The sequence below is a fragment of the Neovison vison genome, chromosome 3 (assembly GCF_020171115.1).
Source record: "Neovison vison isolate M4711 chromosome 3, ASM_NN_V1, whole genome shotgun sequence".
Taxonomy (NCBI): Eukaryota; Metazoa; Chordata; class Mammalia; order Carnivora; family Mustelidae; genus Neogale; species Neogale vison.
In genome coordinates, this window is record NC_058093.1 from 23838747 (window position 1) to 23852456 (window position 13710).

General features: G+C 34.7%; 1 protein-coding gene across 12 annotated transcripts in view; it reads right to left on the reverse strand.

The window, feature by feature from the left end:
• IKZF2 (IKAROS family zinc finger 2) overlaps positions 1 to 13710 on the reverse strand; it is a 158108-nt gene that overhangs the window by 54403 nt on the left and 89995 nt on the right. For 9 of the 12 annotated variants that reach the window (XM_044241534.1, XM_044241533.1, XM_044241532.1 and 6 more), the window contains one exon: positions 2458 to 2724. In XM_044241534.1, coding sequence (XP_044097469.1) covers positions 2458 to 2724 — 267 coding nt within the window. The remainder of the gene's footprint in view (positions 1 to 2457; positions 2725 to 13710) is intronic. The other 3 variants (XM_044241540.1, XM_044241538.1, XM_044241537.1) reach the window with 1 other exon arrangement.

The window sequence follows — 13710 nt, forward strand, 5'->3', positions numbered from 1 at the left end:
CCTATAAAAACAGCTATTTTTTAAATTTTATTTTTTTAAGATTTTATTTATTTACTTGACAGCCAGAGACGGCCAGAGAGGGAACATAGGCAGAGGGAGTGGGAGAGGGAGAAGTAGATTTCCCTCTGAGCAGGGAGCCCAACGAAGGGCTCAACCCCAGGACCTCAGGATCATTCCTGAGCTGAAGGCAGACATTTAACGTCTGAGCCACCCAGGTGCCCTAAAAAATAGCTACTTTCAAGATATATCACATTTTCACGGTCAACATGTGTGGCAGGTATCCCAAGCTCCTCCATGAATGGCTTTTAACTTTAACAAAAACTTTCCAGATCTAAGGAAAGTAAAAATTTTACAATACTCCAATAAACGTTTATTAACAATAAAGTTCATCGATTTGCAACAGGACTTTAGTTATTTTGTCCATTCTCCTTTCCTTTACTAGTTGAGTGAATCCCATATTCATAGAACTTGTGGAAATCTGTATAACTATTTTAGGAATATTTTCTCTGTCAATTTGATGATTTTTCAAAATCAAAATAATTCAACTCTATCATAGTTGTAAATATTAAATAAGTAGTAGAGTCAGTATGTAATTACTCTTGTGTTTACAAACCAACAACACTCATAAAAATCACTACAAATACAGTGGCACATTGATTAACCTAAATATTCAAGAGAGTACACTCAGGTTCTTTGAATTTTCTTGGCTCAGACTATAAAAGGTTTATTAGAAATCTTACAAAAAATTGTTGCTAGTATACTTTTCAGCGTTAAAATGCACACTATATGCAATTCAACTGAAATTGACTACTTTAGTTTATATGTTGCTAGAAGGGGGAAGTTACACATTTGAATGGGTATTATCTTCCTCAGTATAATCACTGTGAGATAATGAAAACATTATAACTTTGTAGAACTCTTCTTTTAGAACTGCAGTTAACATTACTTCATGAGCATAGAAGAAAAGTAGACTCATTATTTTATAGTCTTTTCAGATCTTTCTTACCGAATACCAAACTTGATCTTTTAACTTTTCTAGAAAAAAAATTTTTTTAACTAAGGGAAAAAAACACCTGTACTAGTAATACAAATATTTTAAAAATATGTTGTTTAAAAAGGAAATTAAAAACAAAACCGAAAGTAAACATGTAGCTGTAGAATTTGAATGTAGAATTTGAATGAGGATCCAAACCTGATGATTTTGATTAAGATAACACTGATTTTAATGTGTAACTCCTTACTATAATTTTTAAGCCTTATAATCATATCTTATCATTAAATGTTGGTGCATTAAGATACCACGATAGTACATTTCAACAAAACCAGTCTGGGCATCAGGAAACCTTGATTTTAGCCTCATAATGTCCTAACTACATAAGGGATAATGGACAAATCCCTTGACTGTAAATGTGTAAATGAGAGATTTGGGTTAAAAAGACTTCAGTGTATCTCGTATCTCTCATGTTTTAAGCACTCACTAATTAAATTGATTCATCTCTCTTCCAAAGAGAATCATATTTTAAAACTCTGGGAGTATTAGTGATTAATATTTTGCTATCTAACACTACTTTGCATTATAGGTAAAGGTACCATCTTTAAATCAATTTTCATATGAACTTAAAACTTTTCTAATAGTCAACCACCTGCCTTTCTTACACATAATCTCATTTCTGTTGTTGTTGTGTTTTTTTTTTAATTTAAAAGACTTTTTTGTTTCCATTTTGCCAAAGGATTTGGAGGGATTTAAATAAGGCCTTCCTCTCATTTAGCTGTTTTTTTACATTGCTCAAATGTCTAAAAGTATATCTTACATTAATTGGAGGCCTCTTTCCTCACCCTATTCCCTGATCACACATTCCTACCAGCATACCCACCACCCTTGGCTATACTGCACCCTCCGTATCTCTTGCAGGAGTTATAATAAAAAAAATTACAGGAAGATGATAACATCCCCAAACTAGGGGAAGTATCTGCCCAATACTGAGACCCATGATGGGCAGAGATTGATTGGAAATTGTATTCCAAGAAGTTAACCAGATAAGGTGAAAATGATCCACCTCTATATAAATGCATGAGTACCATTTTATAGTATAAACTCGTAGCTAGCAAACTGTATTACCTGCCCATGGGTATGGTAAAATATGTATAGAAATACAAAAAGATTAGGTTACACAATGAGATTCTCCTATACCTTTTGAACCCTTATCCTATTATTGCTATATTAAGAACTGTGGAAACTGAATCCCAAACTTCTTTTCTGATATGCTATTCAGATCTGAAGGCTGGAAGTCAAGACCCAGGCTACTCTCTGCTTTTCAGCAATCCAATACTAGCAGAATTCTGAAAAGGTGGTTTCACCACTGCCACCCCTGAATAAAAAGGAAAGAGAATAGGTGTCAGGTAATATCAACATCAGATGTCACAGGCAGTCATCAGGTCATTCTTTCAGCTGCTTACCAGTGTGACTCCTTTTATGTACCATAAGCACATTGGGCCCAATGCAAACCATGCCACAGACGTCACATTTCAGTTTACCATTCGGAAGCCGGATTCCTCCCTCGCCTTGAAGCTCCTGGACTTTCCTGTTGTCGGCCACCTCGCTGCTCTCAATTAGGGGTTCTTCTAGGCCGCTACCTTCATCATGGCCCCTGATCTCATCTTCACGGCTCAGGGGTTTCCTGTCACACTCTTCATCACTCTGCATTTCTAGCTTTACTGAATTTGCTGTAATTTAAAAAAGAAGAAATGAAGGGATTTTAAATGCAGGTCGTGGTGTCACCTACATCTCGTCTCCACCCAGGGCCGCTCTACGAACAGGATGGAAATCACCAGTGCAACATTAATACAGACTGTGCTCAGAACGGTTTGAGTGACTTTGGCATCGAAGTGAAGATGGCTCAGAAAAGCTCTCGTCAACAGAATGACACTTTATTTGTACACTCATTTCTTTCTTTAACTTAGTTATATGCTTTTAAAACAAGTCCTTAATTCTGGTATGGGCTTTTGATTTTGTCGCTACCGAGACGCGGCATTGTGTATGAGACAAGATTAGGTATTGTTAACCCACTGAGCCAGGCTTCTCCATAACACTCAAATCTATATACTATAAAATACACATATAATATATACATAATATATATACCTATATATATATACATATATATATACACACACACACAACATACGCATACAACATATACATATGTAACACTTCTGTCTTACATCAGAATACTTGTGTAAACCTGCTTCAGGGCTGAGCAAGAGAGAAACAACTTGGGATCTCAATCTAGCAAATGTCTTAGATGTATGAAGGCATACCGTCAACGCAAATGCCCTAAAATCAGCTTAAAAACATATATTCAGTGAAGAGCTATATAAATGTAGGGCAGAGTGCACAGACTTCACATGCTCTTAAGCTACTCCTTTTTTATATGAAGAAAATTCTCTATGGAACATATTAGTCTGCAAATCAAAGTATTCCAGCTTTAATCTATGCACAACAAAAAGCAATGAATGACAGGAATGGCATAGCAGGCACGCACACACTTCTGACTGTTAAGAAATTTAATGCCTTCTGTTTGCTGTTTTTGGATCATCCCACAGAAATGTTGGAATTTTGTTAGCACAGCCCTCATTCTGGATTGCTGACAAAGTCTTTTCACAAAGCAGAAACAGGCTTTAAATGAATACCAGTTTTTTTATCCCCTGATCTTGAAAATTCTTCAGAAATCATATCAAAGTTCCTGTGCAAAACAAATTATTTGGTACTACTTGAATGAAATACCTTCATAAAAAGGAAGTAAGTTTTCTTAGAGCAATTTTCTTGGAGAAACCACGCATTCTGTTGATTTGTCATTAGGACTTTAAACAGGTAGCGCTATCAAAATGGCTCTTCCCCTGCTCCCCTTCCTTGGAACTCCCCTAAGAATAGAGGCAGCGTGGGTACAAAATGAGATGACTGCTTTTACTCCAAAGACCATGGCTGTGACATTTATTAGCAGTGTAAACCTGAACTAATTATTTAATGCCTAAACCTTTTTAGTCTTTTGTTTGCAAAGCAGACATAAGTTCAAATCACAAAATGAAGTTTAAGTAGAACAGTTCAGCTATTAGGATTGAGGATCCTATAACCAAACTGCCTGGACTTGAATACCAGCTCTGGCACTCCTTGGAAGCAGTGTCACATTTTATAAGATACTCAAATCCTCTGTGTACTTTATAAAATGAGGATGATAATGGTACCTACTTCTCAGGCTGATGTAAGCATTAACTGAGCAAATACAGAAAATGGGCTTAACTCTTGTTTTTTTGGTGGCAGACGGTGCTCTATTTTTTCCATAAAGTTTTGTAAAGATCAATTATAGTATATATGTACACTACTCTGAGATGTACAAAAGAGTATATAGCCTTTTTGGCCCCATTTCTTTAAAGCTTTAATTAATTAATTAATTAATTAATTTGACAGAGATCACAAGTAGGCAAGAGCAGCAGGCAGAGAGAGAAGAGGAAGCAGGCTTCCTGCTGAGCAGAGAGCACGATGTGGGGCTTGATCCCAGGACCCTGAGATCATGACCTGAGCCGAAGGCAGCGGCTTAATCCACTGAGCCACCCAGGTGCCCCTTTTGGCCCCATTTCTAATAGAAAATCTCCTACACTGAGTTTTAACTAACTTACAAATTAGTACCATTTTACCAGTTTTTGAGAAGAGGAGACATGATACTTTATCCCTCTTCATTTCCCCAACATGTTCAAATAATGTGTGGCCTCTAAGGAGGTATTCAGGCATTATTCGCCGTGGTGTTTTAGTAAATTAAGAATTTTCTTTCTTTAGAAATTTTTTTTAAAGATTTTATTTATTTATTTGACAGAGAGAGAGATATCAGTGAGAGGGAGGACATAAGCAGGGGGAGAGGGAGAGGGAGAAGCAGGTTTCCTGCCGAGTGGGAGCCCGATGAGAGGCTGGATGAGGGGCTCGATCCCAGGACCCTGGGGTAATGACCTGAGTGGAAGGCAGATGCTTAATAACTGAGCCACCCAGACGCCCCAAAATAACTCCTTTTCTACTCGAAGTTCACAATCCCTAAATTCTGATCTCAAAAGCAACTTTTTTCCTCATTTTCTTCTTTTTAAAGATTATTTATTTATTTATTTGACGGACAGAGATCACAAGTAGGCAGAAAGGCAGGCAGAGAGAGAGAAAGGAGGAAGCAGGCTCCCCACTTGAGCAGAGAGCCCAATGCGGGACTCGATCCCAGGACCCTGGGATCATGACCTGAGCCGAAGGCGGGGGCTTTAACCCACTGAGCCATCCAGGTGCCCCTTATCCTCATTTTCTAATTGAGAACAGTATGTGAGTGTGTGTGTGTGTGTGTAGATGGTCTCTCTTTACACAAATTGGAGTATACAAATTATCTGACCTTACTTTGCTTTCTTCATTTAACAATATCTGTTTAATTTTTCCATATTATTACACAGACATGCACACTATTCTAACAGCTGCATAAAATCTACTTTATCAATATAATTTATTCCTAGGCTTTATCAATAAAATCTAAGATTGTTTGCTTCTATTATAGATATTATAATATATCACATTGAACTGTCAAATCTGTTAGATAAAAACTGGTATTTTACTATAGATTTTAATCTGAAATTTTTATGGGTGAAATTGAGCATCTATGTCTATGTTTAAATGTTTGGGGGGTTTAGGGGGCTTTTGGGGAGCTGGTTATGGAAGTTATATGCCCATTCTTCTACTAGGTTGTTGGTTTTTTTTCTCACTGAATTTAAAAGCTTTATATGCTAAGGAACTTAACCCCATGTTTGTTATGTTTTGCAAATGTTGCATTATCTTATTACTCAAGGGTATTTGGGAGCATGTATTCTAATTTTACATTTTGAATTTTAATGTTTTCAACTGTGGTTTCTAGAGTCTGTATTTTGCTTTAATAAGTTTTTCCATACTCCTAGAAGTTTTCCATGTTTTTTTTTTTTCTGGGAATGAAAATTATTCTAATCAAAGTAAAACACCAATTTTTACCCTATGTAGTCCCATATTTCATTCATAATTCTCATTTAAAGAAAAAATTTAAAAAAATGAAAAGTATGACTATATAGCATGACTTCATATACCAACCTGTGAGCAAACTGTCCTATATATTTAAGTGATGTACCAGAGGTTAGAAACTACACAGCAACGTCATCATTTATATTCCTGAACTGGTCGACATCTGATAAGCTGCATTTAATGACTGTAAAGTCTACAAGCATTCCATTTCAGGAATTAAAGAAATGTATCTTAAAAGAGTAGGTCTGAGTTTGAAACTTCTGGGCTCTTAAGTTTCAAAACAGCACAAAATTATAAAGAATATAACTTGATGTTATATTAAATGATCACCTTTCCCCTAGTGAGAATATTATAATATGGACATCAAATATAATATCTAATGGGTAAAATGTCATTTAAAAATTACTGTGTATTAAAATTATAGTTAGAGTTTTGCATACACAGAGGAATATAACTGAATATCCAAAAAAGTATACATCTGTTAGAACTAAAATACAGACGAAATGGTAAACTTTAGCAATCTTTTCTCCAACCACATTATAATCTAAAGTATTCTATGTTTATCACATATGAATGTATATACTACTGCTATAGTAAATATATTAATTTATATTCATTGATATAGTAAATCAATAAATGCAACATTTTATTATACATTATATTTTATCACATATGAATGTAAATATTACTATGGTAAATATAGTAGTTTATATTCATTGATATAGCAAATTAATAAATGTAACAGTTTTAGTATATACATATCATAGATGAAATTTTCTATTAATATGGTGGTCTATGTACAAACAAAATCCCATCATAATTAACTTTTATTCTGCTTCACTAAAATTAGGTTGAAATTTAGGATTAAAACAATTAGTCTTTGAATTTCAATTGTTAAATGAAAAAAACTTCCTTAGTCAAAGAATATAAAGAAATTCCCTCACAATTTTTTTCACTATTTAAGACGTTTCTAAATAATGCAGAAAACTATATTTTAACTCATTAATTAAACTTAAGTCTTCAGTAAATTTATGTATACTCTAAATTACAATTTATATATCAATGAGTTGTATTATGATTATTTGTAGCTATAATATATAAAGCTACTATAAATATTAATCATTGTATAATATTCATAGTATATTTGTTATCAAAATTTTACTCGTTATTACTTGGTATTTCTTTTACTGTTTGGTAACAGGAAAACATTCTCATAAATGGGCTAATTTCTATGAAGATGAGAATTTGTTAATGTGAGAGGGGTGAATTCTTGTTATTACAATCTCAACACCAAGAGTTATTTTTTAGACTGTTTCCTCAATATGCCCGAATTTTACATTCTTCTTTTCATATCTATAGGAATTTATACACATTACTATCTAATGACAAACTAGTAAAGACAATATTTTGTAACAACATATTATTAGCAATGAAAATGGATGTGAAATAAGATTTTTTTAAAAGAATTTATTTGACAGAGAAAGAGAGATCACAAGTTGGCAGAGCAGCAGACGGCGGGGGGGAGGGGGGAGCATGCTCCCCGCTGAGCAGACAGCCCAATGTGGGGCTTGATCACCAGACCCTGAGATCATAACCTGAGCTGAAAGCAAAGGCCTAACCCACTGAGCCACCCAAGCACCCCTGAAATAAGATTTTAATTAATTGATCATTTTTTTCTGTTATTCAATACTATAGTCACAAATAACTATAATATATAGATATTTGAATATTTTAATGAACAAAATAAAGATGTTTAGGTATTTTTAATTTAAAGGAGATAATGTGATTTCAGAGTTTATTTTTATTTTTTTAAGAGATATTATTTATTTATTTGACAGAGAGAGACAGCGAGGGAACACAGCGGGAGAAGAAGCAGGCTTCCCACTGAGCAAGGAGCCCAATATGGGGCTCAATCCCAGGGTCCTGAGCCAAAGGCAGACACTTAATGACTGAGCCACCCAGGTGCCCTGATTCTACAATTTACAAAAAGGACAAGTCAAATTTTAAAGCATTCACAATTCTGAAGAAAAAGTTAACTATACATATTTTTAGCTGAATTGGAGATTCATGAACATGGGTAAAATAATAGTTAATAAAAAAGAATTTTATGATCAATTTTACATAGAAGCTTTGAAAATATTTCAGGACAAAATGTACAAAGTTTATCTTTAAGCAAAAAGTTGCTTCAAAATGCAAACAGGTTTATAAATTTAAAATCCCCCCCTTTTCTTCATGCTTTTAAAGTACTATTTAAGTACTTTAAGAAATTTAGGATATAGCTTTTAGATGCTACAAAAACACAAAATTTAATTGCCTCCATTTACAGATGATCATACCAAGGCAGAGAAGTAAAGAGACTTACCTAAGGGCTTATATTATAAGTGACTCCCAGGCTAAACAATTTTCAATTATAGAAGTTTCTTCAGTAACCATACTAGGCTCTCTACACTCAAAGGCTTCATAATTATCCTTGTTTTGAGATACGTAATAGTGAATGAAAAAGGTTACATTAGACTTGCCTTTGATTCACTAAGATGGTATTAAATAAGGAAATAAAAGAGTAAGAATATTTACAGAGATAACACCTGTAGATCACTATTTTAAAAAGGTAGCAAACCAAATGGGGAAAAATTATATTTTGTGAAGCTGTTAAAAACTATTTTAAGGACTCCCTGGGTGGCTCAGTCGGTTAAGCATCTGCCTTCGGCTCAGCTTATGATCCCAGGGATCGCACCCCGCGTGGGGATCTCTGCTCAGCGGGAAGCCTGCTTCCCCCTCTCCCACTTGCCCTGTTTGTGTTTCTTCTCTTGCTGTCTCTCTCTCAGTCAAATAGATAAATAAAATCTTTAAAAAACAAAACAAAACAAAACTAATTTAGCTTATGTCATAACAAAAATTTCTTTACGACTATTATTGCACTTTGAAAATTTAAAAAGACAATTCAGAACTTGAATATATACCATGTAAAAATGAGATGGAAATGAAAACTACACATTGTTACATACACATGATGCTCCTAGAACTCATCCATGTCAGCCAGTATGAAACAAAGACCAAAACCAATTCTCTTTAGAAATAAACAAACTAGCAAATACTTATTAAGTACTTGCTGCTTGCCTAATAATTTGCTAAAAGTGATTATGATGGTTTAAGACTAAGAGATGGAGAGTATTAAATAAGAAGTCCATGTCAACAGGATAATATACACTAGGAACAGGTCATGGAAGAGTTCATGACTAAGAGGAGGGAACTATTTTACTAACACATACACTTTGGTTACATAATTGTTGCAATATTAACCCGAATGGTACATAAAGGGAAAGAGACTTTTCCTTAGAAATTGGACATTCACTACTTTTTACTCCATGCTTCCCTCAAGCCACCCACCTATGCAAGATAGCATACAATTCTGCAATGTCTGGCAGCTGATGTCATCAAATAATAAAATTCTCAATTTTTAAAATTTGGGGGGAAAATAATTTTTAATATGTATGGTAAAATACATTGACGTTAATTCTGAATTATCAAATTAAAGGAACAAATTCTATCCTAATCCTTACAATGTCACTGTCACAGACAATTCTGTCATTTTAAAATGTCAGCTTTGGGAAATAGCACAGTAACCAGAACCTTAGATATAATTATTACAATATTTTTAATATCTCAATTAAACTTCCTATAACTTAAAATGTTGTTATTAGTATGACTTGATTCTACTAATCCACCAACAGATTATTAAAATTTCATAGCTAGGAAATAATGCAAAGGGATTATGATTTATTTGCTGTATTTAAAAGGATATATTTATTACATGGAGTATAAATAGAATTTCTAGATTAATTACTTATCAAATTAATAATTTATACCTGTTCAGTTTCCAATTATATTTTTTAATTTTTTTTTTTAAAGATTTTATTTATTTATTTGACAGAGAGAAATCACAAGTAGGCGGAGAGGCAAGGCCATAAATACTATGAGACTTAAAAGAAACATTTGTTTCACAGTAATGAATAAAAGACAGTTAAAACCATTCTTTAATTACTAAATTTGGGGAGAAAAGTCTTCCAGGTGTGATATATAAGTGGACTTTTTATATGCTTGGTTTCTGTTGCATGAGAATTCAAGAGGACACTTGAGTGGTGTTATTACTTACAAGCATCAATTTCTCCCAGTCTATGCCAGCTACTTGAAATGGTGTTAAACACACTAATTGAATCAATATGTCGATCTAATAATCTGCTGAAGCTGCTTCTGAGCTAATATAACTCTCTCTCATTTAAACTATCGAAACAGAAACACCAAACATGATTAAATCCACGTTAACAGCCCAGCAGCTGTTTAAATAACGTGTTAGAAAAACAAACTGCCTTCAAAAGTCTGATGTAAAGCACAATTATTTACTAAGAACTTAACAGTCTAAACAACTAAAGTAAAATCACAACAAAAATTATTTTAAGGTATGTGAAATCATTTTATAAAAATCCTCTCAACAATATTTCACACCACATGAACACTTTGTTTCTTGCAACTGTGAATAAATAAATGTGTAAGCCCTGCAAAACAGCTCCTCACAACATCCTCCAAGATTCGTTTTATAAATGGTTTTAGACAAGTCCAGACACTGGTGTCGCTCACCTGCAGCTGGGCCATTTGTGGGTAGCCTTTTCAGTGTGTACATCACAGCACCGCATTTCCTTTCCTCCCCACCTTCTCTTCTCTAATAAAGTGACATTATGTATTTCTTAAACCTACTGGAGTAACTGCACATCAAGACAGTGCTGATTTCTGATATGCTCTCATTCTAAGAACGGTATAGTAGAAAGTTTCCCTGTACCTGACGCAGAAAACCAGGGTCTTCACCTCCCCCTCTGCTCCCTAACTAATTGTGGGACCTTGGGATATTTGTTTTCTTGGATTCAGCCACCTGCACCATCTGACATACGGGGAAAATAACACTTGATGTTCATGAAAACTGCACACTAGATAGTTTCTTTACACTAATAATAGTAATAACGGGAAAACGGCAACTTCCTATAATTCTTCATGATTTATAAAATATAGACTCTGTCTCAATTGATACTCAACAATGCATGATAGGACAGTTACAGATAAACAAGTGGAGGCATCAAGTGATTTTCCCAAGAACACAAACTTAGTAAAGGTTAACCTGATACCATTTCAAGGTCTTCTGCCTCTTTCTATGACATGATACTGGCTCTCCAATTAAACAAGTAACTAATTATAGTCAGGGAAAATATTGTATTTAGGACAAACAGGTCTTTCACATGGTGTAAAACTATGTCCACTGGCTGAAAAAATACTAGGAATTCAAGTTTATGATGGTCAAATAAAATAATATTATTTCCCTAAAATTAACTCTCAATATTTTCCATCAAGTCTGGAATGTATATGTCCACTCAAAACAACTACCTCTTATATTTTACATCTGCTTTGGTCTTAAGGCAGAGATAGGGTTTGTATTCCTGAAGAATTTGTCAATACATAATCCTCTACCAATCCCCCAATTTTCTTCTCTATTCCTTGATATGCTATGACTTATCAGTGGTAGGTAAAGACAGCCATTTGAGGAATAAGTCAATATTATCAGTTTTAATCTCTAAACCAACAGTTTATGCTGGATGTCATTTTAGGACTTCCTTTGTGGTCAAATTTTGACAGTTTTGTGTCAGTTGTTAAAAGATAAATCATACCCAAAAGCAGCCCATGTAGTATTTCATCTCCATTTAAAGAGGTGTTCATGAAAAATAAATATAAAATATATGTTCTCTCTAAGAAAGAAAGAAAAGAAAAGGAAAGAAGAAAAGAAAAGAAAGTAAAGAAAGAAAGAGAAAAGGGATGACCTTAATGGTCTCCCACAATGCATGAAACCTTATATAGGATGCCCATCATCAAACCACAGTGGCACAGTGGCATCATGGTAGCCCAAGGACAGTGGCACAGCACAGTGGCATCATTGTAGCCCAAGGATGAAGTTTCAATATTTTGGCAGACAACTTGTTCATGAGAAATGTACAGTGTGGAGGAAATAAGCCTACTTTAAATAGAGACACCACAAGCAAACAACAGTCTGCCCCTTTATCCATCCTTTATATGAATGATTAGCCAAGTCCTAAAGATTCAGTATATGCCACTTCTTGCATATCCTTTTTTTTTTGCATTTTCATGCAACCCAGAACGACTTTAAGATCATCTGTGCCATTTCGCCCAGAACAGCTAACTGATCTTTCTTGTCTTTCATTACTTTCCATTCTTCTAGATTCATCCCATCCTCATGATTCATGCCCCATTATATTCACTTGTGCAATTAATCTTCCTAAAGCATAACTCTTATTACTCTCCTAAATGTCTTCAATGACCGCCCACTGTATATAAATTAAATACAAAGGTGTTGGTGTGGAATTTAAGGACACCCTCAGCATAGTTCCATCATAGCTCTCAGCCATATGTTCTATGAGTCCCTTAGTCATTTTCCAGCCATTCTTCCTGGAACACATCCTATACATCTCTACTTACTAGTTTTTCTTCCTGGCTCCTATTACTATTTTCTGGAATCCCTATTTCTATCAATATTAGCATACCATTCAAGGCCATTTATCTCTTACTTTTTAAAAAAAAGATTTTATTTATTTATTTATTTGACAGATCACAAGTAGGCAGGCAGAGAGAAAAGGGGGAAGCAGGCTCGCTTTGAGCAGAGAGCCCAGTGTGGAGCTCAATCCCAGACCATGGGATCATGACCTTAGCCAAAGGCAGAGGCTTAACCCCCTGAGCCACCGAGGTGGCTTTTTTCATGGAGTATTTCCTGAGCACAAAGACACATTCTAGTGATTTCTTTAGTGTTTTTGCCTTACTTCTACATTCCCTATAGTATAAAATCCTTGAAAAAAAAGTGCTATCTTTATTCACAGTTGCAAAACCATTATACCCTTGCATACACCAGGCACTCAGTAATTGCTGAATTGTTGCTAATTTACATATTACACTTCTCTTTGTAAATTATGGAGACCATGCATAAATTAACCCCAGGTGACAAACAAATATATCAATACAGAGTTGGGTTTTAAACACAAAACATCATCATCATAATATGATTAAAGGACCACTGTATGACAGGAGAGACTATAGGTGCATAATACATGTCTCCTGTTTGATCATGATTGCCACTCTGTGACATACCTAGTATTACCCTCATTTTACAGATGAGGATGCTCAGATGGGGTGAAGTAACATGTCCCAGTCACATCTCAACCGGGAGCCAAACCTGAGACTAGAACTCAGAATTGCTGTTACCTTATGTAACCAAAAACAAACTGGTTACTAGTTACCAGTAAAGAAATAAAGAAAAAAGGGATGTTAAAATGTTAATGAAGAACAACTCTGAATCAGCATGTGCCATCCGACATGATTTTTTGTATAAGTCTAATACAGGTGTAAGTAGTGTGCCAGCTTTGAGTAAAGCGAAATTTGTCTGAGAGCCTGTTTTGGAAGAAGACCAGCTTATAGTGCCAGATTTTCTGAGCATGGATTTTATTTCATATAAGAGCAATCTACTTTGAACTGGTGTTTGGCAACCGTCTGCTTAACATAGCTGTGGGAGGTTTGTGAAGCAAATTACATATTGT